We start from the raw sequence: 26,687 nt of genomic DNA, 5'->3' as shown, positions 1-26,687 counted from the left end.
GTTTTTCTATGGTTTCTAAGTGCCAAGTTTGAAAAATAACTGCTGGAAATTCCAATAAATATTCTTAAGAGTTTTGTTAACTCTGACATCTTTAAGGCTCCACTGACCTCTCCTTCTCGAATGTGTACATCTTTATGCTTTCCTTTTTCTAGAATCTTCAGGCACATGTCACCTTTCCACTGGTAAAATAACTAGAAAGCAAAGGAAAACACACTGGATCATGAACTTGCAAGAGAAAACAATTTTAGTTTCATAAAAGGCTACTAGTTTATCTCAATAGTGTAGATTCAAGATAAAAGTGGACAAGGATAACAAACTAACTGGAAGAAAAGTACTTTGAAGAGGAATTCTTGTTAACTGAGCAAAGTATTTGGAGGATTATCTTACAGCTCAGAGTTGGGCCACGTCTTTCTTTTTCAGATGACTGGTTATGACTCAAAAACTTTGCATAACAAAAAACTGGCAGAATGGAAGAATGATGGAGTAAGTTGCACAAATCAACAGCAGATGAAAAAATAATTACGGTTCAATATAAAGTAATGGACATGGGAAAGGAATAGATAACACCTGTAGAGAAGTGTTATCAGAAAATATGAAAGAACTCTAGAAGATACAAAACTTACAAAGCTCCTCCATGCTCTTGTTATTTATCGCTACTTAGTTATATTTGTATTTGTACAGTTTGTTGTCATTGACCCTGTTTACAGTTACTGTTCTAGATATTTGCTAAGTATGCCCACAGGAAAAAGAATCTCAGGGTTGTATGTGGTGACAAGGATGGACTCTAATAATAAATTTTACTTTGGGCTTTGAACTTTGGAATAGCAAGTCACATGTCTAACAGAATACTGAACTTCAAATAAAGACACAAACAGTGTAAAAATTGTACAACATTCTGCAAAACACACCTTTAACACAACATTCAAAAGTTGTCAATAAGGCACATGGGAGATATTTAAGCACTGAATGGTTTGGGAAAGAGCTGTTAATTTGATTGTGTTAAGAGATTTACATTGTAAAACATAGGTTTCTGAGGTTATCTTTCATAACATTTTAATCTTTACAGGAATTCACTAAATACTTTTTCAGAAGTGAAAATGTAAATGAACATTTTTAAAAATTTTTTTTAAGTAAAATGGCAAAGAAAATGGGTTCAAGCTCAAATCTACCAAAAGCCTTGAATGGTGCAATAGCTCTCAATCTCCACATAAGGCAACCCTGTCAAGAGCAAGTTCACCCCGGTGCTGGGAAAAATGGGGGACTGGAGTTTGAGAAATCTGCAGTGCATTACAGGCCCTTCGGCCTACAATGTTGTGTCGACCATGTAACCTACTCTAGAAACTGCCTAGAATTACCCTATCACTTAGCCCTCTATTTTTCTAAGCTCCATGTAACCATTTAAGATATTCTTAAAAGACCCTATTGTGTCCACCTCCACCACAGTCATCGGCAGTGAATTCCATGCACCCACCACTCTCTGTGTGAAAAACTTACCCCTGACATCCACTCTGTACCTACCTCCAAGCACCTTAAAACTATGCCCCCTAGTGTTAGGTATTTCAGCCCTGGGAAAAAGCCTCTGGCTATCCAAGCGATCAATGCCTCTCATCTTATACACCTCTTTCAGGTCCATGGATCTCATATCTCCTTACTCTCTGAATGAGCCTTGCATGGGGAAGCTTATCAAATGCCTTAATGAAAGCCATATACACTACATCCACTGCCCTATCGTCATAGCTGTGTTTTGTTACATCCTCAGAGAATTCATTGAGGATTGTAAGGCACGACCTGCCCTTGACAAAGCCATGCTGACTATCCCTAATCAGATTATGTCTCTCCAAATGCTCATAAATCCTGCCACTCAGGATCTTCAACAACTTGCCCACCACTGAAGTAAGACTTACTGGTCTATACTTTACTGGGTTATCTCTACTCCCTTTCTTGAGCAAGGATACAACATTTGCAACCCTCCAATCCTTCAGTACTTCTCACATTCCTATTGATGATCCAAAGATCATCGCCAGAGGCTCACTTCACTTCTCCCTCACTTCCCACAGTAGCCTGGGGTATATCATCCAGGCCTGGCGACTTATCTAACTTAATGCTTTTCAAAAGCTCCAGCGTATCCTCTTTCTTAATGCCTATATGCTCAAGTGTTTCAGATCGCTGTAAGCCATCCCCACACATGCCATGGTCCTTTTCCCTGGTAAATACTGAAGCAAAGTTTTAAGTAGCTCTGCTACCCCCTCCAACTCCATGCACACATTTCCACTATCACAGTTGATTATTCTCACATGGCTCATCTTTTTGCTCTTCACATATTTGTAGAATGCCTTGGGGGTTTTCCTTAATCCAGCTCACCAAGGCCTTCTCATGGCCGCTTCCAACTCTCCTAATTTCTTTCTTAAGCTCCTTCCTGGAAACCTTGTTATTTACTAGAACTCTATCAGTACCTAGTTTCTTGAACCTTTCATAAGCGTTTCTTTTCTTAACTAGATTTTCTACACACATCAAAGTTGCTGGTGGATGCAGCAGGCCAGGCAGTATCTCTAGGAAGAGGCACAGTTGATGTTTCGGGCCGAGACCCTTCGTCAGGACTAACTGAAAGAAGAGCTAGTAAGAGATTTGAAAGTGGGAGGCTCCCACTTTCCCTACAAGCCTTCTCTACTTGTGATCCAACCACCCTATCCTCTACCTCTTCACTTCCGTTCCCACCCCCTGCAAATCTAGTTTAAACCCTCCCCAACAGCATTAGCAAACCTCCCCGCCAAGATATTGGACTCCACAGATTCAAGTGCAATCCATCCCTTTTGTACGGGTCACACCTGCCCCAGAAGAGGTCCCAATGATCCAGAAATCTGAATCCCTGCCCCCTGCTCCAATCCTTCAGCCACGCATTTATCTGCCACCTCATTCTATTCCTATACTCACTGTCTCATGGCACAGGCAGCAATCCTGAGATTACTATCCTTGAGGTCTTGCTTCTCACCTTCCTTCCTAACTTCTTGTATTCTGCTTTCAGGACCTCCTCCCTTTTTTTACCTGTTGTTGGTACTAATACATACCACAATCTCTGGCTGCTCTCATTTCAGGATATTGTGGATGTGTTCAGAAACAGCACAAACCCTGACACCTGGGAGACAAACTACCATCCTTGTTTCTGTTTCGTGCCCATAGAATCGCTCATCTGTCCCTTCAACTATAGAGTCCCCTATTATTGCTGTCATCCTTTTCCATTCCCTACCCTTCTGAGCCATGGGGCCAGACTCAGTGCCAGAGGTACAGCCACTGTTGCTTCCCCCAGGTAAGCTTCACATCCCCCAACACCCAGGGAGGGGAAGAAACATTGACTCAGACCGTAAGAGGCCCGTGTCGGTCATTTTCATGTCCCGTGTGGGGCGCCACTCCTCGCACAGACACTAGGGCAATGTGTGGTTAAGTGCCTTGCTCAAGGACACAAACACACTGCCACAGCTGAGGCTCGAACTAGCGACCTTCAGATCACTGGACGAACACCTTAACCACTTGGCCACATGCCCAACAGTACTCAAAATGGAGTATTTATTGTTAAGAGGGATGGCTACAGGGATGCTCTCCTGTACATGGTCTCCCTTCCCTTTACTGACAGTCATCCATTTATCTGTCTCCTGTGGCCCCAGTGTGACTACCTGCCTGTAGCTCCCATCGATCACCTCCTCACTTTCCCTAACAAGCCGAAGGTCATCGAGCTGCAGCTCCAGATGCCTAACTCCTGTCTCCAAGGAGCTGCAGCTCGATGCACCTGGCACAGACATGGCCATCAGGGAGGCTGGAAGTCTCCCTGATGTCTCACATCTGACACCCAGAGCAGAAAACCGGCCTTGCAGTCCTACCCACTATTCTTAAGTTAGAGGAAAAAAAGAAATATGAAATTAACTAACCTCACCTAGGCCCGTCCTCACCGAAGCCCCGATTAGCCAAAGCCCTACTACACTGACTTACGTTCCTTCGATGACTGCTCCACTTGGCAGTGTCTCCCTTATCCTGGAATCTTCTCAGCAGCCTTGCACGATGATGAGCTACTATTTCTGTCCACTTCTCCCAAACAAATCGCCTGCTAAAAGAAACTCTGCTTTTTCAATCTTCTCAGTGGCCTTGCACGAGGACAAGTGACTGTGTCTGCACACTTCTCCCAATCATATCTTCTTGCTTTTTAAATCTTCTAAGTGGCCTTGTGCCGTCGCGGTGAGGCGACGCTGGAGTGTCCTCTCCAGGGCGCAGGCCTGGGCAAGGTTGTATGGAAAACCGGCAGTTGCCCATGCTGCAAGTCTCCCCTCTCCACGACACTGATGTTGTCCAAGGGAAGGGCCAATGCAGCTTGGCACCAGTGTCATCGCAGGAGTTGCCAGAACGAGGTTGAAAGCAATGTCGGACTGCCTTAGGGTCTCCAGCTCCGGGTTTGTCCTCAGGGTTTACTGCCGAAGCCTTTCCCATCAGTGGGTATGGCTGCAAGGCAGCGGAGGTTTGAAATCAGAGGTTCCCTCTCTTAGATGGACTGCCACCCCAGGCTGACGAGCTCCATCTACCCGAAGCACTGGTTTTAAGGCGCCAGGACCCGCCTTCGCCCCTTCTTCTGTCAGTAGAAACACTTCATGAGCAGTCGATGCAGCTGAGACTGTCGCTCCCGTGTGGGCCTCTACAGCCCCAACAGACGCTGCTCTAACACAGACTGAAGCAAGACCTTCCAGGCACAGATCCACGGTCTCGCGAGACTAACGGATGCCACCACCACCAAGCGGCCTTGCACGACAACAAGCCACACACACAAAATGCTGGTGGAACGCAGCAGGCCAGACAGCAGCCATAGGAAGAAGCACAGTCGACGTTTCGGGCCGAGACCCTTTGTCAGGACTAACTGAAAGAAGGGATAGTAAGAGATTTGAAAGGAGGAAGGGGAGGGGGAGATCCCAAATGATAGAAGACAGGAGGGGGAGGGATAGAGCTAAGAGCTGGAAAGTTGATTGGCAAAAGAGATACAAGGCTGGAGAAGGGAGAGGATCATGGGACCCGAGGCCTGGGGAGAAAGAAAGGGGGAGGAGAGCGCTATAAGAAGGTGGAGAGCAGGCAAGGAGTTATTGAGAGAGAAAACAGAGAGACAAAAAAAGGGAAAAAAATAAATAAGGGATGGGGTAGGAAGGGGAGGAGGGGCATTAATGGAAGTTAGAGAAGTCAATGTTCATGCCATCAGGTTGGAGGCTACCCAGATGGAATACAAGGTGGTGTTCCTCCAACCTGAGTGTGGCTTCATCTTGACAGTTGAGGAAGCCATGGATAGACATATCAGAATGGGAATGGGACATGGAACTAAAATGTGTGGCCACTGGGAGATCCTGCTTTCTCTGGCGGACAGAGCGTAGGTGTTCAGCAAAACGATCTCCCAGTCTGTGTCGGGTCTCGCCAATATATAGAAGGCTGCACCTGGCCTTCTATTCCAGACCTAACCAGTTCCCCTCTACCACCACTATTCCATCTAGCAGAATTAGTCCTTACTCTCAATAATTTCTCCTTTGGCTCCTCCCACTTCTTCCAAACTAAAGGTGTAGCCTTGGGCACCCATATGGGTCCCAGCTATGCCTGTCTTTTTGTTGTCTTTGTGGAACAGTCCATGTTCCAAGCCTATCTGTTCCCCCCTTTTCCTTCGTTACATCAACGACTGCATTGGCGCTGCTTCTTGCACATATGCTGAGCTCATTGACTTCATTAACTTTGCCTCCAACTTTCACCCTGCCCTCAAATTTACCTGGTCCATTTCTGACACCTCCCTCCCCTTTCTTGATCTTTCTGTCTCTATCTCTGGAGACAGCTTTTCTACTGATGTCCACTATAACCCTACGGACTCTCACAGCTATCTGGACTATTCCTCTTCCCACCGTCTCTTGCAAAAATGCCATCTCCTTCTCGCAATTCCTCCGTCTCTGCCGCATCTGCTCTCAGGATGAGGGGGATGTCCTCCTTTTTTTTAAAGAAAGGGGCTTCCCTTCCTCCACCATCAACTCTGCTCTCAAACGCATCTCTCCCATTTCACGCACATCTGCTCTCACCCCATCCTCCTGCCACCCCACTAGGGATAGGGTTCCCCTTGTCCTCACCTACCACCCTACCAGCCTCCGGGTCCAACATATAATTCTCCGTAACTTCCGCCACCTCCAACTGGATTCCACCGCCAAGCACATCTTTCCCTCCCCCCCCCCACTTCTGCTTTCTGCAGGGATCGCTCCTTATGCGACTCCCTTGTCCATTCGTCCCCCCTCCATCCTTTCCCACCGATCTCCCTCCCAGCACTTATCCTTGTAAGTGGAACAAGTGCTACACATGCCCTTACATTTCCTTCCTCACCATCATTCAGGGCCCCAGACGGTCCTTTCAGGTGAGACAACACTTCATCTGTGAGTCGGCTGGGGTGATATACTGCATCTGGTGCTCCTGATGCGGCCTTTTATATATTGGTGAGACCCGACGCAGACTGGGAGACCGTTCCGCTGAGCACCTATGCTCTGTCCAGAGAAAGCAGGATCTTCCAGAGGCCACACATTTTAATTTCACGTCCCATTCCCATTCTGATATGTCTATCCATGGCCTCCTCTACTGTCAAGATGAAGCCACACTCAGGTTGGAGGAACAACACCTTATATTCCATCTGGGTAGCCTCCACCCTGATGGCATAAACATTGACTTCTCTAACTTCCATTAATGTCCCTCCTCCCCTTCACACCCCATCCCTTATTTATTATTTTTTTTTCTCTCTCTCTCTCTGTCCCTCTCACAATAACTCCTTGACTACTCTCCATCTTCCTCTGGTGCTCCCCTCCCCCTTTCCTTCTCCCCAGGCCTCCCGTCCCATGATCCTCTCCCTTCTCCAGCCTTGTATCCCTTTTGCCAATCAACTTTCCAGCTCTTAGCTCCATCCCTCCCCCTCCTGTCTTCTCCTATCATTTCAGATCTCCCCCTTCCAAATTTCCTACTATCACTTCTTTCAGTTAGTTCTGATGAAGGGTCTCGGCCCAAAATGTTGACTGTATCTCTTCTTGTAGATGCTGCCTGGCCTGCTGCGTTCACCGGCATTTTGTGTGTGTTGCTGAATTTCCAGCATCTGCAGATTTCCTCGTGACTACGATGACAAGCTACTGGGTCTGTGTACTTCTCCTGCACATTCCAGCCATTTTGAGTGACCATGTAGATTAGGCCCTGTCTATTGAAATACTTCTTTGTCTGGTCCCTTAGAATACCTTCCAATAACTTATACTACTGATGTCAGGCTCACTGGTCTACAATTTCCCAGTTTACTCTTAGAGCCTTTGTTAAACAACAGAACATCAGCTACTCTCCAATTCTCCGGGACCTCACCTCTTGCTTAGGATGTTTTAAATACTTCTGTTAGGGTCCCTGCAATTTCTGCACTAGTCTCCTACAAGGTCTGAGGGGACCTTGTTCCATCCTGGACACTTATCCATCCTAATTTGCCTCAAGACAGCAATCATCTCCTCTTCTGTAATCCATATATGGTCGATGACCTCACTGCCGTTTTGCCTTAGTTCTCTATGCTCTGTCTGCCTCCTCAATAAATACAGATACATTAAATCGGTTTAAGATCACACCCATTTCTTTTGGGTTCCATGCATAAGTAATCACACAGACCTTTAAGGCATCCAATTTTGCCCCTTGCTATCCTTTTGCTTTAAATATATCTGTAGAAGCCCTGGGATTCTCCTTCAACTTGTCTGCTAGAGCAACCTCATGACTTCTTTCAGCCAATTTCCCTCTTAAATGTTCTCGTGCACTTCATATTCTCAAGTACCTCGTTTGTTTCTTGTTGCCTGTACCTGTTATGCACCTCCTTTTTCTTCTTTACCAGGGTCTCAATATTCCTTGAAAGCTAAACTCAGCAGCCTTGCTTTTTATTCTGACGGGAGCATACAAACTCTACTCTCAAAATTTTACTTTTGAATGCTTTGCGGTTAGCAAGGAAACTTTGCCATCAGAAAACAACCTACGCCAATCCAAACTTGCCAGGTCCTTTCTGATATCATCAAAATGGGTCTTTCTACAACTTAGAATTTCTACCCAAGGACCATACCTATCCTTCTCCATAATTTCATGAGTTTCAAGTTAATTATGTTCACAAGATCCACAGTGTTCTCTTACACACAGTTCTGTCACCTGCCCTGTCTTGTACCCTAATAGCAGTTCCAGTATCACACACTCTCTATCTTTGATCTCTACATACAGATTAAGAAATCTTTTCTGAACACACTTGCTAAACTCTATTCCATCCAGCTTTTGACAGAATGGAAATCCTAGTCAATATGCAGAAAGTTAAAATCACCTATCATAAGCTTATTTTTTGTTACAACTGCCGCTATCTCTACAAATTTGCTCCTCTAAATCCTGCTAACTTTTGGGTGGTCAAATATAGTCACATTAACATGGTCATCCCTTCCTTATTCCTCAGTTCCTCTATACACCCTCGGTCGATAAGGCCTCCAGTCTGTCCTGTCTGTGTACAGCTGTGACGTTTTCCCTGACTAGTAATTCCACCTTTCCCCCTTTTAATCCCTCCTGATCCATCTTGTTGTACAAAACACAATCCTGGAACATTGTTCAGAACGTTCTGCCTTGCCTGCAACCAAGTCTCACTAATAGCTACAATACCATAGTTCCCATGCTGATTCATGCCCTAAACTCATCCACCTTACCGACAATACTTCTTGCAGTGAAATACACACAAATTAGAGAACATTATTCACACCACGCTCAACCTTTCGATTCTTGACTTTGTAAGTAGGCTTGACAACATTTTTCCGAGTACCATTATAGGGCAGAGTGTATTACGAATTCTCTCTTTTGGGCTGCTGCCAAAATTACAATTGCTGTGCATAGCACCTACAGCTACAGGAATTTTGCTGTTGATCAAACCGTGCAGTCCAAAAGGCTCTACGAATCACGACTGTAATGTTTAAGTTTCTACAAAAGATAAAAAATACACAATGCTGTTTCAGACACCCTAAATTATAGTATACATTCAACACACAATTCTCAGATCCAGAACCACCAGCATATTTTGTGAAAGTTATTAACTTTGCAACAATACAATGCAATACATGACAAACACAGAGGAAAAACTGAGTTACAGTGAATGTGTATTAGTTAAATTAATAGTGCAAAAACAGAAATAACAAGTTAGTGAGGTAGTGTTCATGGGTTCAGTATCCATTTATAAGTCTTGTGGCAGAGGGTAGGAAGCTGTTCCTGATGCTGAGTAAGTGCTCTTTTAACTAGAATTAAACTGCTTACGGGAGTTGATGTAATTGGTTGCTTTGCCTTCAAAAGAAAATAGTATTCCAAGGCTGGATAGAATGATACACAGAATGGCTTTGGTGGGGTAAATGCAAAAGGACGACGGTTGTCTCCAACACAAACATGAGCAAAACCCTTTGGGCCAAATGGTCCAGTTACATTAAACATATTTCCAAATATATACACACCACCAAGTAGTTACATTTTACCTCTTCTCCTTCTTCAATATGATAATCTTTCCTTTCATTGGGTCCTCCAACAAACATGACTTTCAGCTGACCAAAGTGCCTGCATAATATTATTTTGGAATAAATTATTAACAAAACCTTGAACAATTTTGAAGAGGTGATTCACAGTTAATAACATTTGCAAACCTTATAGTTCAGAATCATTGCCTTTAAGACTGCTAGATCAATTCTAGAACTTGGTGCATTTTAAAAAAAAACAATTGAACAATCTTGAGGAATTTCACTTGGGGAGAAAAAAGCATTATCGCCAGTAGATGAATCTGTTCCAAACAAAGTTATGTTGGAATTTTACTATGGACGACGGGATACATAGTTCGAGACCAGCCATTCAAAGTTTATCAAACCGTATTTGCGTTGTCTTTACTGCATTTTTCGGAGGAATTTTAGCCTCTGCTGCATGAAGACTTAACTGCAAAGCTTACATGAGTTTGTTGCAAACAGGAGGATTAAAATTTGGTTTGTTCTCCTCAATCCATCTGTCCACGTTATAGAACAGCGCCATGTCTTTCCCTACTATCTTAAAGACCACCTTAGAAATTACAAAACCCACAGCAGAGCATTAAGCGCTGCAAATTAACACGTGAATAGCGTTTTGACCATTTCAGATTGATTTCAATGACGCCTGTGAATTGAGGAACTCAGAGCAAAACGCGATTGGGTATTGGTGGTGGGAGGAGACTGTTCCACTTGCGATACTCTCCGGAACACGTTGGGAAATACCAATTGATGCCTATGATATAGTTAAACGCACAGTTCTCCCTCCAGTTGCCTTCCTTTAAGAATTAGGGAAGGTAAATACAAGGATGCCCAGTACTGTGGAAACGTCTTGGGTACATGTATATAGTGAGGGTGCAAAGACTTTTGCACCGTTCTGCATTTTGTCAATGTGGAGCGAAGAGTTTGTAAAGTTGACGGGAGCAAAGCACTTTGGGAATGGCGAGGGTGGAGTACCGCGGGAGGGGTGTGGGACGAGCGGCGTAGAACGAGTGCTAGGGACGGGGGTCCTTAGATGTAGACACACCCAACCCCGAGATACCAGGCAAGGTCCTTTGAATCCAAACAAATGGTTTATTGATCATTACAGAATATCTCTCACTTCCTCCCCTCTTCGGTTCCCCTTCCCACTCTCAGTCCACAGGAGACTCATATCAGAATCAGGCTTATCATCACTCACGTACGTCATGAAATTTGTGTTTTGCAGCAGCAGTACAGTGCAAAACAAAATTAATGCAGTACTGTGTTAAAGTCTTAGGTACCCTAGCTGTATATATGTGCACAGTACGGTAATCCCACCAACACTATCTTTTCCTGTCAGTCACTTTGTCTACCTGGCGTCACTTTATAAACATACTATCAGTTCAGATGTATAGAAACTATATTATCTATTTATATCCATTGTTTTTTTTTGTGTTGTCTCGGATCCGGATTAATAATTATTTTGTTTTCCATCACCCTTTTATACTAGAAACGACGCTAAACAATCTTGAGAAAGATGAGGAAGAAAACAGAAAAAGCCCAGCATAGTTCTTCTGGCATAATTTTACTCATAAAATATCTGTAAAATGTTTTGTATCGGTAAGACATCATTGATATTGGCTCCTTTCAATATGAATTCCTTGAAATTTTATACATTGATTTTTCAAAAAGGTTAGTGTATCTAACTTTTTTAATATTATTGTAAAGGAAGGTTTAAGATCATTATTAAGCATTGTTCTGTTGTTGTTCGATTATTCAACTGCATGCTTTCCGAACTGAAAACGTAAATCAAAATTTTTTAAAAATTAAAGTGGCAAAAAGGATCAAACTCAAATCTACCAAAAGCCTTAGGCATGAATAAAAACAAAATAAAATATGAGAATAGTCAAAGTCATAGAGAAATACAGCACAGAAACAGGCCCTTCAGCCCATCCAGTCCATGCAATAAACAATTTAAACTGCCTACTCCCATTGACCTGCACCAGGACAATAGCCCTCTATATCCCGGCAGGTGGTAAGAGTGGGCTTCTTCACCTTTGACCCTCTGACCCTCAACACAGGTGCCCCTCAGGTGCCCCCCTTCACTCTCTGTATACCCGTGGTAAACCATATATATATGTTGTGACTGGGTTAACTGTCTGGACACACCCCTCTGCTGACTGCCCCTGTGGCTCCTCCCACAGAGTCCTGTATAAAGGTGTTTCACCTTGCCCCTCCCCTCAGTCCGGGGGCAGACACTCACCGTGGAGATCGTGGAGGTTGTATTGTACAGCGAATAAAAGCCTTTCAGTATTTTTACCAAACCTCAGTCTTTTGGAGTTATTGAAGGTGCTTCAATACCCATGACTGTATCGGAAACAACAGCTCTAATCTGCTAATTAAATTTGCTGATGACACGACACTAATTGACCTAATCTCAAATAATAATGAGGCAGCCTACAGAGAGGAAGGCATCACCCTGACACAGTGGTGTCAAGAAAACAACTTCTCCCTCAACGTTGCAAACATAAAGGAGCTGATTGTGGACTACAGGAGGAATGGAGACAGACTAACCCCTATAAGCCATCAATGGATCTGGGGTTGAGAGGGTGAATAGCTTTAAGTTCCTCGGCATAAACATCACTGAGGATCTCACGTGGTCTGTACACACCAGCTGTGTGGTGAAAAAAGCACAACAGTGCCTCTTTCACCTCAGACAGTTGAAGAAGTTTGGTATGACCCCTCCAAGTTCTAAGAACTTTCTATAGGGGTACAATTGAGAGCATCCTGACTGGCTGCATCATTGCCTGGTATGGGGATTGTACTTCCCTCAATCGCAGGACTCTGCAGAGAGTGATGCAGACAGCCAGCGCATCTGTAGATGTGAACTTCCTGCTATTCAGGACATTTACAAAGACAGGTTTGTATAAAGGGCCCAAAGGATCATTGGGGACTCAAGTCACCCCAACCACAAACTGTTGCAGCTGCTACCATCTAAGAAAGGGTACTGCAGCATAAAAGCCAGGACCAACAGGCTCCGGGACAGCTTCTTCCACCAGGCCATCAGACTGATTAATTCATGCTGACACAACTGTATTTCTATGTTATATTGACTATCCTGTTGTACATAACATTTATTATAAACTACTATAATCACACAATGCACATTTGAATGGAGACGTAACATAATGATTTTTACTCCTCATTTATTTGAAGGACGTAAGTAATGAAGTCAATTCAATGTACCTATGCAAACTTCTCTTAAACATTGAAATCGAGCTTACTTGCTAGCAGCTCATTTCACACTCTCACGACCCTTTGAGCGAAGAAGTTTTCCCTCATGTCCCCCCGAAACTTCTCACCTCCCACCCTTAACCCATGACCTTTGGTTGTAGTCCCACTCAAACTCAGTGGAAAAAGCCTGCTTGCATTGACCCTATCTATACCCCTTATAATTTTGTATACCTGTATCAAAACTCCTCTGATGGTGGAAATCCAAAATAAAACAGGACCTCAAACACTCAGTAGGGAGGCAAAATCTGTGGGGATAAATTGATCTATCACTCTAAAGTTATTTTTAAGACTGGTATTAGAATATACTATTTATCCACACACATAGCAACCAATATAATAGGAGAACATCATTAAATTATTTTATAAATGGTTGCCAAGAGTATTTTTGCAGGATAAAAGATAGGCTGAACTCATTTGTCTCCATGACTGGATTTGCTTTCACAATTTTATATTGATCAGTAACTAGAATACGCTTTAACAGCAAGTGCAAGGTGATGAACTGAGAGCTTGGATACATACATGGAATTATGATGTAGTGACCATTACAGAGACTTGGCCGGCACCAGGGCAAGAATGGATTCTCAATATTCCTGGATTTCAGTGCTTTAAAAGGGATAGGGAGGGTGGAAAAAGGGGAGGAGGGGTGGCATTGCTGGTCAGGGATACTATTACAGCTACAGAAAGGGTGGGTAATGTAGCAGGATCCTCTTTTGAGTCAATATGGGTGGAAGTCAGGAATAGGAAGGGAGCAGTTACTCTACTGGGGGTATTCTATAGGCCCCTTGGTAGCAGCAGAGATACAGAGGAGCAGATTGGGAGGCAGATTTTGGAAAGGTGCAAAAATAACAGGGCTGTTATCATGGGTGACTTTAACTTCCCTAATATTGATTGGCACCTGATTAGATCCAAGGGTTTAGATGGGGTAGAATTTGTTAAGTGTGTCCAGGATGGATTCCTGTCACAGTATGTGGACAGGCCGACCAGGGGGAATGCCATACTAGATCTAGTACTAGGTAATGAACTGGGTCAGGTGACAGATCTCTCAGTGGGTGAGCATCTGGGGGACAGTGACCACCGCTCCCTGGCCTTTATAATTATCATGGAAAAGGATAGAATCAAAGAGGCCAGGAAAACTTTTAATTGGGGAAAGACAAATTATGAGGCTTTAAGGCTAGAACTTGCGGGTGTGAGTTGGGATGATGTTTTTGCAGGGAAATGTACTATGGACATGTGGTCGATGTTCAGAGATCTCTTGCGGGATGTAAGGGATAAATTTGTCCCGAAGATAAAGAATGGTAGGGTTAAGGAACTATGGGTGACAAGTGAGGTGGAAAATCTAGTCAGGTGGAAGAAGGCAGCATACATGAGGTTTCGGAAGCAAGGATCAGTTGGGTCTATTGAGAAATATAGGGAAGCAAGAAAGGAGCTTAAGAAGGGGCTGAGAAGAGCAAGAAGGGGGCATGAGAAGGTCTTGGCGAGCAGGGTAAAGGAAAACCCCAAGGCATTTTCAATTATGTGAAGAAAAAAAGGATGACAGGAGTGAAGGTAGGACCAATTAGAGATAAAGGTGGGAAGATGTGCCTGGAGACTGTGGAAGTGAGCGAGGTCCTCAATGAATACTTCTCTTCGGTATTCACCAATGAGAGGGAACTTGATGATGGTGAGGACAATATGAGTGAGGTTGATGTTCTGGAGCATGTTGATATTAAGGGAGAGGAGGTGTTGGAGTTGTTAAAATACATTAGGACAGATAAGTCCCCGGGGCCTGACGGAATATTCCCCAGGCTGCTCCACGAGGCGAGAGAAGAGATTGCTGAGCCTCTGGCTAGGATCTTTATGTCCTCATTGTCCATGGGAATGGTACCGGAGGATTGGAGGGAGGCGAATGTTGTTCCCTTGTTCAAAAAAGGTAGTAGGGATAGTCCGGGTAATTATAGACCAGTGAGCCTTACGTCTGTGGTGGGAAAGCTGTTGGAAAAGATTCTTAGAGATAGGATTTATAGGCATTTAGAGAATCATGGTCTGATCAGGGACAGTCAGCATGGCTTTGTGAAGAGGCAGATCGTGTCTAACAAGCCTGATAGAGTTCTTTGAGGAAGTGACCAGGCATATAGATGAGGGTAGTGCAGTGGATGTGATCTATATGGATTTTAGTAAGGCATTTGGCAAGGTTCCACACGGTAGGCTTATTCAGAAAGTTAGAAGGCATGGGATCCAGGGAAGTTTGGCCAGGTGGATTCAGAATTGGCTTGCCTGCAGAAGGCAGAGAGTCGTGATGGAGGGAGTACATTCAGATTGGAGGATTGTGACTAGTGGTGTCCCACAAGGATCTGTTCTGGGACCTCTACTTCTCGTGATTTTTATTAACGACCTGGATGTGGGGGTAGAAGGGTGGGTTGGCAAGTTTGCCGATGACACAAAGGTTGGTGGTGTTGTAGATAGTGTAGAGGATTGTCAAAGATTGCAGAGAGACATTGATAGGATGCAGAAGTGGGCTGAGAAGTGGCAGATGGAGTTCAACCTGGAGAAGTGTGAGGTAGTACACTTTGGGAGGACAAACTCCAAGGCAGAGTACAAAGTAAATGGCAGGATACTTGGTAGTGTGGAGGAGCAGAGGGATCTCGGGGTACGTGTCCACAAAGTTGCCTCACAGATGGATAGGGTAGTTAAGAAAGCTTATGGGGTGTTAGGTTTCATAAGTTGAGGGATAGAGTTTAAGAGTCGCGATGTAATGATGCAGCTCTATAAAACTCTGGTTAGGCCACACTTGGAGTACTGTGTCCAGTTCTGGTCACCTCACTATAGGAAGGATATGGAAGCATTGTAAAGGGTACAGAGGAGATTTACCAGGATGCTGCCTGGTTTAGAAAGTATGCATTATGATCAGAGATTAAGGGAGCTAGGGCTTTACTCTTTGGAGAGAAGGAGGATGAGAGGAGACATGATAGAGGTGTACAAGATAATAAGCGGAATAGATAGAGTGGATAGCCAGTGCCTCTTCCCCAGGGCACCACTGCTCAATACAAGAGGACATGGCTTTAAGATAAGGGGTGGTAAGTTCAAGGGGGATATTAGAGGAAGGTTTTTCACTCAGAGAGTGGTTGGTGCGTGGAATGCACTGCCTGAGTCAGTGGTGGAGGCAGATACACTAGTGAAGTTTAAGAGACTACTAGACGGGTATATGGAGGAATCTAAGGTGGGGGCTTATATGGGAGGCAGGGTTTGAGAGTCGGCACAACATTGTGGGCCGAAGGGCCTGTACTGCGCTGTACTATTGTATGTTCTATGTTCTATGCATTGTCCTTTGTACAGTAGAGGAAGATTGGAATTTTAACCTTTAGTTTGTGTAAATGTTGATCTGATCTCAAGTGTCTGAGAGAATTCCCACATTCACCATTACTAGAATTATTGAGATGATATACAGTTTTATCCTTTCTCATGGATTCTGGTGACAAACGTGAATGTGTGAACTTTGCACAAGTACAGAACCAGGGCCAGCTTCACACGACATTTTATCAACAAACGCATAAATGACCAAAAGACTGCAGATGTCATCTGAGGCTATTTAACCCGATTGAGACCATTTCCTCTTGAATCACACACATCAGACAACCGACATTGGCATGATTCACCTTAGTGTAACTGATGATTTTGAGGTATCTGTTATGTTTTGTAACTGCAAAATCTAATCAAAGTAAAAACATGGAGTTGGGAATAATGTCTCTACTTCATTCTTACTTTAGTGAGGCATACACGAGGGGGGTGTGGTGGTGGTGGTGGTTGTGGGGGGAGAGTCACTCTGCTTGGCAGGTGAGACTGGTCACTGTGAAACTGTGGATCTGGGGCCACCTCCGTGGTAGCTGTAGGGGTTGACTCGGGGACTGCAGGAAGTGGTTCTGGCACCTCTTCCCCTTTCTTCTTTGTGATGCCCTTTGTAACTTCTGGACGTGTTGGCACCCGAACTGTGTACGACAAGTTCCTCAATCTGCTGATTTATCCCAGGACCCAACGAAGTTTTGAGCCAATGCTTTCATTTTCACTATGTCTAGATGTCACAGTCATGTAGTTGCTCCAACACTGTAGCTCTCAGCTTGGATGGTACAACTACTCTCAATACCCAGATAAGGCAACATCTGTCAAAGGCAAATTCATCCCTGTGCTTGTAAAAAACAGGGGAATTGGAGTTTCTGCTACACATTTCACCATTCTTGGTGGCCTTGTAGATCTGAGACTTTTCTGATTTCTCCTTGTATCATATTTGCCATAATAGGGAGACTTAAGATTTGTTAGGGAGAGTACATCAAGAGGATTGTCCACTTTTCTAAATGTTTCAGGTATTTCCTTTTCCGAGGGTAAACAGAACAATCCATCAGCGTTTCCAGGATTAGCCGTCCTCTTGAATTTGATACTGTAATTGTGTCCTCCAAGAAACAGCCCATCTCTGCATTCGCACTGCTGTTGTTAGTGGAACACCCTTCTGTGGATTGAAAATGGACATCAGTAGTTGATGATCAGTAATACGGCTAAACTCTCTCGCCCACAAATATGTATTAAAAAGTTTTACACCACAAGGCATACTCCAGGCCTCTCTGTCAATCTGTGTGTAATTTTTCTCTGCAGCAGTAAAGGAATGCGATGCCAAGGATATGGGACATTTATTTCCACCACTCCTAACATGTGACGTGACTGCACCTATACCATAATGTGAGGCATCACAGGAAAGCTTCACTTGACAATTGGATCATGATTTTTGAAAGCCACCTCACACTGTTTTGTCCGTTTGCATATCTTCCCGATCTCTAGTACAGTACTGAGTTCAAGGGGTGGAGCACAGTCGACACATTTGTCTGGAACCTGTTTAATAATTGACAATTCCTAGAAAGGACCACAACGGTGTCACGTCCCTTGGCCGTGGGGCATGCACTGCTTGCATTTTGTCAACACACTTGCGTAATCCTCATGCGTCAATGACGTGACTACTGTAAGTGATGTTTGGTTTAATGCAGTCATACTTGTTAGGTTGAGCACTGAGCACATAATCTTCCAATCTTTTTAACACAGTCTTGAGATTTTGGAGATGTTCCTTATCATTCTTACTGGTAACAATGATGTCATCCAGGTAACACTGAGTGCCTGGGCAGCCTTGCAGCACCTGGTCCATAGATTTCTTTCAGAGTGAGGTGCAGATGCTACTCCAAAAATAAGCCTAGAATAGCAACAAAGCCCTTTGTGAGTCTTCACGGTGAGAAACACTATGGACTCTTCTTCCATCTCCACCTGTAGGTAGGCCTCAGCTAAATTCACTTTGCTTAAGTTCAAAGTTCATATATATCACCATATACAATTCTGAGATTAATTTTCTTATGTTACGTACCCCGTAACTGGCTTGCCAAACCAGCAGAAATGGATCACTCAGTTGGAGTCTGGATTACTAGAACTAAGAAAGTTTTATTAAAGAAACAAGCAACACGGTAATCGAAAGGATAATAAGTGCAACAGTTCAGCAATGATAAACACACGTGCACAGAATTAAGATAACAGCATCAATTAAGCTCTATCGTTGTCTAGGGATAAATGACCAATTTCAAAGTGACACAAAGTTCAGTCCAATTTAGTTCAGTTCGCAGTAATCGTTGCCATGGCGATGGACAACGTGGGGAGAGAGAGAGAGAGAGAGAGAGAACGGGAACGACTGATCATTCAGAAACGGCTTCCACTCACAGACCGACGATAATTGCTCACAAGCAACTTTTGGGCAGGTCCTTGGTGATGTCACCTGAGGTCACCGACTGTGACCCCTCCTCCAGATGCGGTCGATCCTCTGCAGTGAACCCGGCACCCAGGCAAGGGCGGACACACACCGGGTTCCCGCTGATTGTACCTTTCCACCCTGTGCGTTGTCCGGTACTTCCCACCGACTCGTGAGAGGTGCACCGCTTCCAGGGTCTCGTTACCTTGGGTGTCGTGTGTGTCGCCTTAGCGAACCGGTCCCTTTTTATCCCCCTGCTGGGGTATCGCCTGTCCATCACTTCAAACAGTTCAGGGTTCAAAGGGGGAGCCGCTCTAGACAGCTCTCTACACATCTCCAGGTGCTGTTTCATTGTGTCCCTTATCTTGCTCTTGAAGACAGGTGGCAGACCAACTGCTGATCACACAGGACAGCTAACATCTTATCTATGTGTATTCTCGTCACACTTCCCCCCTTTAAGGATTTTTACCAGGAGGTAAAAATTACAAACATAAATACATTATTTGATACACGCACATATATACATCTTTATCAGCTATTTGGCTAACACAGTGAGTTTGAAGTTGTCAACACCTTGACAGACAGTCATCACATTTTCTGTTCCTTTTATATGTGTTATTAATAATCCTTTAGACCAGGCTCCAACTCAGCAAACTTCATAGTGGCCAAAAACACTGATGAATTTCGATCAATGTAACCTCTCATTTGGTTTTGTCCCGGACCACAATAACAAGGGTCGTCCCATTCCGACTCAGTTTTCTCGCGCAAGGGCTTAGTAGGAGGGGCACGGGTATTGACCGCAGAGTTATTGCAAAACTTCCTACAGTACCCCACCATCTCCAAGAGCCTTCTGAGGGCCCTCTTGTCTGTCGGGGTTGGGAGGTCAGCGATAGCCTGCACTGTAGCTTGCATCGCTGCCAGCTGCCCCTGTGTCACCACAATTCCCAGGTAAGTGACCCTCGTGTGGCCGAATTCATTTTTTTCAAGGTTCACTATCAAGCTGGCTTCAGACAGCCGTATTAAATTGCCAATACACACCTCTGTGTTCATCAGCCCTTTAGTCACTGAATTACTCATTATGTTGTTTGCTAGGCTCACCTATTGTAACAGACATCACCCAACGTCCCAGTTCTTTGCATCGCCTCGGGACAATCAAGCACACGGGTGCGAGTCGTTTAATTACTTCTGCTAAAGGCTTGCTTTGTTCGGGGATTAAGGGAGAGACCTTATCAGTAGACCTGGTCAAAACAATAGCCTTCTCCCATCTGATCGATCCCATACTAATCTTTTCAAAATGGTTTTTTCCTCTTATCAGGGGGCCCCTAGCTTCATTGATTTCCACGCTAACACCGACTAGGTTTGTTAGCATATCAAAAGCCGGTGACCGTCTCAGTTCGCGTCAGTCATGATCAATAACATTCTTCCCCCTGGGCAGCCAGTAAATCTCTTTCACGATTCCACCAACTGTTTCCTCCAGCACCGCAAAATGTCCACCGTGGGCCATGTTAAAAACCTCATCCCCATAACTCTTTTGCACCACCCCCCACTCATCATCTGCAGGTACTGTACTTGTTTTCCCTTTTTCCTTAGCACTTCCTCCTCCACACAATAGCCTACTGGTTCCCTTGTCAAAACTGTGTCAGAGAGAACTGTCTCTGCCAAAACCATCAGCCTCTCGTCTCGCTCTTGCGTCGGCACATATTCTTTCCTGGCTACTGCTACATCTGTCCCAGCTCCCTCACTGCCTCTTGTCTCACTACACTCTTTCTTTCCATTTTCTACCCTCTTCCCGTACAAGGTTGGCAGAAATGTTTCAGCTAAATTTACCACCGCAGCTAAATTCATTACCGCAGCCCCATGATGAACCTGTGAGTCCATGGGCGGGGCCTCACTGCTGGCAGGCTGACCTGTCAATCGCACGACTGGGAACACGATTCCCCCGGCGATGTCATTACCGAGCAAGACTTCCACGCCTTTCATCGGTAATTCGGACCTCACCCCGACCGTGACTAGTCCAGAGACCAGGTTGCTTTGTAAGTGTATCTGGTGCAAAGGGACTGACTCTGTCCCTTCCCCAACACCTTTGACCTCTGCCTCCCCAGTCTGGGTCTCTGAGCTAAACTCTAATACACTCTTCAGTATTAGTGACTGACACGGTCCCGTGTCTCTCCAGATCCGCACTGGAACTGGCTTTAACCCCCCCTTCACTGACACCAATCCGGCCGAGATAAACCTCTCGCGCCCTTCCTGGACTTTTTCAGACCTGTCCTTCCCTAGCGGTTCGCTTAACAGCTCGATACAGCCATTCAAAATCACTGTTTTTCCTTTTCCCGTCTCCTTCTTTGGGGCAAAGCACCTGGACGCAAAGTGTCCAGCTTTCCCACAATTATAACAGACGACCCCAGGAGACTTCCTACCAGACTGCTCCCGGTCTACCTTATCCTTTTCACTAGTCCCCGGCTTACTTTCTGACTTTTCCGGCGGACTCTCCCCGCCGTCCTGACTACCCTTCTGGTAGCCTTTACTCGGGGCAAATTTCATTTTATGCGTCAACGCATACTCATCTGCTAACTTAGCAGTTGTGGCTAACGTGGCTGCCTCTTTCTCATCGAGGTAGGGTCTCATACCCTCAGGGATACAACCTTTAAACTGCTCAATCAGAATCAGTTGTAGCAGTCTGTCATAATCCCCCTCTACCCCCTTTGAGGCGCACCAACGCTCACAATATGTCTGCATCTCACGGGCAAACTCCAAATACGTGCGGTCCCACTGCTTCCTCGCATTCCGGAACCTCTGCCAGTATGCCTCCGGGACCAACTCATAAATCCTGAGGATGGCCTCTTTCACCACCTCATACCTTTGGGCATCTTCCGCAGACAAAGCGGAGTAAGCTTCTTGGGCTTTCTCTTTCAGTACACTCTGAAGTAACACAGCCCACTTATCCCTCGGCCATTCCTGACTTATAGCCACTTTTTCGAAGTGGAGAAAGTACCGATCCACGTCGGTATCGTCAAATGGGGGAACCAGCCTAACCTCCTGGGTCGCCCGGAACCCTCCACCTAGGTTCGGCACGAGCCCCTGCTCGACCCTTATCTTTAACTTCTCCAGCCCAAATTCCCTTTCCCTCTGTTTCCCTCTCTCTTCTCGCTCCCATTGCCTCTCTTTCTCCTCTCTCTCCAACTGTCTTTCTCTCTCTTGCCTTTCTACCTCTTTCTCTTTCTCCTGCCTTTCTAACTCTCTCTCCTCGTGTTCTAACTGCCGTACCCGGAACTCGTACTCGAGTCTCAGTTTTTCAAGCTGTACCTGTACCGCATCTCCAGCAGGTTTTTCAATAGACACCACCCCCAGCTCGCCTTGGGGAAATACACCTTTAGATACATAGTGCTCTACAATAGCTCTGTGTATCTCCTCTCTCCTCATTGTCGACTTCACCTTAGCAAGATTCAACCATTTGGCCACAGCTATCAATTCCGATTTCCTGGCATCCTCTAATGCCTCCAAGGTCGGCGCCTTTATAAATTCCTCAGCCTCCATTTCTGCTGTTTGTCTTTTCTTTCTTTCGGGAATTTTAACCCAATCAATTTACTCCGTCCCAAATTTAGCGTTCAAAATCCCGGACGAGCCCCCACTTATGTTACATACCCCGTAACTGGGTTGCCAAACCAGCAGAAATGGATCACTCAGTTGGAGTCTGGATTACTAGAACTAAGAAAGTTTTATTAAAGAAACAAGCAACACGGTAATCGAAAGGATAATAAATGCAACAGTTCAGCAATGATAAACACACATGTGCACAGAATTAAGATAACAGCATCAATCAAGCTCTATCGTTGTCTAGGGATAAATGACCAATTTCAAAGTGACACAAAGTTCAGTTCGCAGTAATCGTTGCCATGGCGATGGACAATGTGGGGAGAGAGAGAGAACAGGAACGACTGATCATTCAGAAACGGCCTCCACTCACTGACTGACGATAATTGCTCACAAGCAACTTTTGGGCAGGTCCTTGGTGATGTCACCTGAGGTCACCGACTGTGACCCCTCCTCCAGATGCGGTCGATCCTCTGCAGTGAACCCGGCACCCAGGCAAGGGCGGACACACACCGGGTTCCCGCTGATCGTACCTTTCCACCCTGTGCGTTGTCCGGTACTTCCCACCGACTCGTGAGAGGTGCACCGCTTCCAGGGTCTCGTTACCTTGGGTGTCGTGTGTGTCGCCTTAGCGAACCGGTCCCTTTTTATCCCCCTCCTGGGGTATCGCCTGTCCATCACTTCAAACAGTTCAGGGTTCAAAGGGGGAGCCGCTCCAGACAGCTCTCTACACATCTCCAGGTGCTGTTTCATTGTGTCCCTTATCTCTCTCTTGAAGACAGGTGGCAGACCAACTGCTGATCACACAGGACAGCTAACATCTTATCTATGTGTATTCTCGTCACACCTGTGGGTGTACTCAGTGTATCTATAGAATAATAACTATGACAGGATTAATGAAAAATTAACTAGAATGCAGAGAACAAGAAACTGCAAATGCAAATGTGAACAAATACTGAGAATATGAAGTAACAAGATAAAGAACCCGAAATGTGAGATCATTGGCTGTGGGAATGACTCAATGGATGGGCAAATGAGTGTAGTTGTCCCCTTTTGTTCAAGGTTGCAGGGTAGTAACTGCTCTTGAACCTGGTGGTGTGAGTCCTGAGGCTCTGGTACCTTCGACCTGATGTCAGCAGCAAGAAAAGAGCATGTCTTGGGTGGTGGGGATCTCAGAAGATGGATGCTGCTTTCTTACGACACTGCTCCATATAGATGCATTCAAAATTGGGAAGGCTTTACGCATGATGTACTGGGCAGAATCCAGTTATCTTTTGTAGGATTTTCCATTCAAAGGAATGACGTTTCCATACCAGGGAGTGATGCAGCCAGTCAATACAGTCTCCACTAAACATCAAAGTTTTAGATGTCATGTTGAATTGGTGTAGACTCCTAGTAGAGGCACTGCTGTGTTTTCTTTGCATTTACACTCACATGCTGGGTCGAGGACAGATCCTTTGAAATTGAAACATCCAGGAATTTAAAGTTGCCTCCACCTCTGATCCTCTGAAGATGACTGACTCATGGACCTCTGGTTTCTCTCTCCTGAAGTCTACAATCAGTTCCTTGGCCTTGCTGACATTGATTGAGAGGTTGTTGTTCTGACACCAGTCAGCCAAGTTTTCAATCTCCAACTTGTATTCTGATTCACCACCACCTTTGATTCGGCCCACAACAGTGGTATCATCAGCAAACTTCAATATGGTGTTGGAGCTGTGTTTAGCCACACAGTCATAAGTGTAAAGCCAGTGGATCTGGGGGCTAAGCACACAGCCTTGTGGTGCACCTGTGCTGATGGAGATTGTGGAGGAGATGTTCTTGCCAATCCAAACAGACTGGGTTTGCAGGTGAGGAAATCTTGGATCCAATTGCACAACAGGTATTGAGGCCAAGTTCTTGAAGCTTATTGATTAGAGGGGATAATGGTATTGAATGCTGAGCTGTAGTCAATAAAGAGCATCTTGAAGTATGCGCCTTTGCAGTCCAGATGTTCCAGGATTGAGTGAAGAGCAAATAAGAGTGAATCCGCTGTGGCCCTGTTGCTCTGGTAGGCAAACTGGAGTGGATCCAAGTTGCCTCTCAAGTAGGAGCTGACACTAACTTCTCAAAACACTTCATCACCGTGGATATAAGTGCAACTGGGTAATAGTCATTAAGGCAGGTCACCACGCTCTTCTCGGACACCAGTATAGTTGAAGCCTGTTTGAAGCAGGTGGATACCACACACTGCTGAAGTGAGAGGTTAAAGATCTCAGTGAACACTCCAGCCAGTTGGTCATCACAGGTCGTTAGTACATGGCCAGGGACCCTGCCTGGTCCAGATACTTCCCTTGGATTCACCCCCCTGAAAGCAGTCCTCACGTTGTCTTCAGGTACTGAGATTAAAGGAACATCGGGAGATGTGGGGCTTTGTTGTTGTGTGAATTAAGTCACCAGAGAAAATTACTGGTAGATAAGACCATAAGATATAGGAGCGGAAGTTGGACATTTGGCCCATCAAGTCTACTTTGCCATTCAATCATTGACTGATCCAATTCTTCCAGTGATCCCCACTCCCCTGCCTTCTTCCCATACCCTTTCATGCCCTGGCTAATCAAAAACCTATCTATCTTTGCCTTAAGAGCACCCAGTGATTTGGCCTCCACAGCCAAGATACAAAGCAGCTTCTTTATTTGACAAAACAAGGTACAGCAGGCACAACATGGAGATGCCTTTGGTGGAAAGGTCTTGCTGGCCTAATATGGGCTTGATATTTTCTGTGCCAAACATCAAAGGATAACTCCATATTTACAAAGTATGGATAATGCTTTCTTTGAAAACACATACAACCTTCACGCCTCCTGATTCGCATCCACACCACAGACATCCACATGAATTTTAATCAGCATTGCCTGGACTGGGATTCACAGTTCTGAACCATTTTTTTCAGAGCTGCACTCCAAATTAAATCTGTAATACATCTTCAGATATGAAGACTGGTAGCCAAAGTCAATTGCTAAATGTACAGAATATATCCTAAGCCCAATAATCACTCTGACAGAGTTCACGATGGTTCCTCCATGTTCTGATGTTCAATAGGGGCATAGAAAGCATTGAGCTCATCTGGAAGCAAAGCCCTGTTGTCTCCCATATTGCTTCATTTAACTTTGTAAGAGTTTCAAGCCCTGCCACAGCTGTTGAGCAACCCTCGTTGATTCAAGTTTGGACCATCATCTCTACTTTGCCTGTGAGATGGCTTTCCAGAGATCATACCTGCACCCCCTGTAGCTTTCTTGGTCTCCAGACTTGAATGCCTCTGAACCAGCCCTTAGTAAATTTCTGGATTCATGGTTCATCCAGGGTTTCTCATTGCGATTGACTCTAAATGATTTAATGGGGACACACTCTGTTTAATAAAGTCTTGTTACAACCATGGTGTATTCATTCAGATCTCTAGATGAGTGTGTAAACACGTCCCAGTTCACTGACTCAAAGCAATTCCTCCACCTCCCACGACCATTTTTTTAGTAGTCTGAATTCTAGAGCCTTGCTCTTTAGTCTCTGCCCTTATACAGGTAGGAGGGTGGCAGTCAAGTGACCCGATTTACCAAAATGTGGTCGAGCAATTCCTTATCTTAGTGTAACAGTGATCTAGTGTGTTGGGACCTCTGGTGCTACAGGTTATATGCTGGTGATAACTGGGCAGGGTTTTCTTCAAACAAGCCTGGTTGGTCTCCAGGTCTTATTTGAAAAGCGTCGGCATGGGCTGTTTCTTGTGTTCAGACAACATTTTCCTGCGCTGTGAGTGCTTGATTATCCTTGGCTGCTGGTGGTATCTAAGCTACCATCAGGCCATGTTTGAGAACTCCAGAGGCAAGTAGAATAGTTAGCTTTTGAGCCCAAGGTATTCCAAGTCGAGGGAACACAAACTCGACAGAACCACAACTTTGACGCACTGAGAACTGACCATAAAACTCACACCTACTCCCTTTGAATTACCCGAGCCCCCAAGTTGATCCATTCTGTAAATCCTAAATCTATCAGGTCTGACCGCTGCATCCAGTGTGTCCATAAATAATGTTTCGATACAGCAAACAATTGAGCAGAATTTCATCTATGTCTGATACAGCAATCTTGCCCTTAGATCCTCAATTTTATTCTCCAGCAAGATGCTGGGTAGAGGAGGCCTCATTCCTCAGCATTTCAGCTTAGCTTTGTTGATTTACTTTGATTGATTCTGCTGCAGGGGATGTGGCATGCAAATTGTGGATCGATCTCCAATCAAGTAGTAGTTGTTTTCTCAAACACTCACAGCCCCACAATGCTGGCCCTCCTGTTTTTTTTATCAGATATAGGCTCAAAGTGGTGTGTTGGATGCTGTATTTCACTGTTATGAATGTCATTCCCACAGGATTTACCATTTCTCCAGTATGTTCTAGTTGGATATCTGCAGGCTTCATTTCAGTTTCTTTGAAATGCCATTCAAATTTATTTTGTGGAATGACTGAAATGGCTAAGCCAGTGTCCAGTTCCATTTT

The 26,687-nt window shown here is 44.9% G+C and overlaps 1 protein-coding gene across 2 annotated transcripts in view; it reads right to left on the bottom strand.

The window, feature by feature from the left end:
- Positions 1-26,687, bottom strand: part of LOC134350092 (3-hydroxyanthranilate 3,4-dioxygenase-like) — a 67,019-nt gene that overhangs the window by 22,294 nt on the left and 18,038 nt on the right. Inside the window, exons 1-3 of one of the 2 annotated variants that reach the window (XM_063055020.1) lie at positions 10,004-10,195; positions 9,543-9,621; positions 108-191 (exon numbers count right to left, since the gene is read on the bottom strand). In XM_063055020.1, the coding sequence (XP_062911090.1) occupies positions 108-191; positions 9,543-9,621; positions 10,004-10,083 (243 nt within the window). In that variant the 5' untranslated portion in view covers positions 10,084-10,195. Of the gene's footprint in view, positions 1-107; positions 192-9,542; positions 9,622-10,003; positions 10,196-26,687 lie in introns of those variants that run through there. The other variant, XM_063055021.1, reaches the window with a different exon arrangement.

Source organism: Mobula hypostoma, chromosome 8, assembly GCF_963921235.1.
Source record: "Mobula hypostoma chromosome 8, sMobHyp1.1, whole genome shotgun sequence".
NCBI classification, from domain to species: Eukaryota; Metazoa; Chordata; class Chondrichthyes; order Myliobatiformes; family Myliobatidae; genus Mobula; species Mobula hypostoma.
This window is presented reverse-complemented; position numbering and strand designations above follow the sequence as displayed.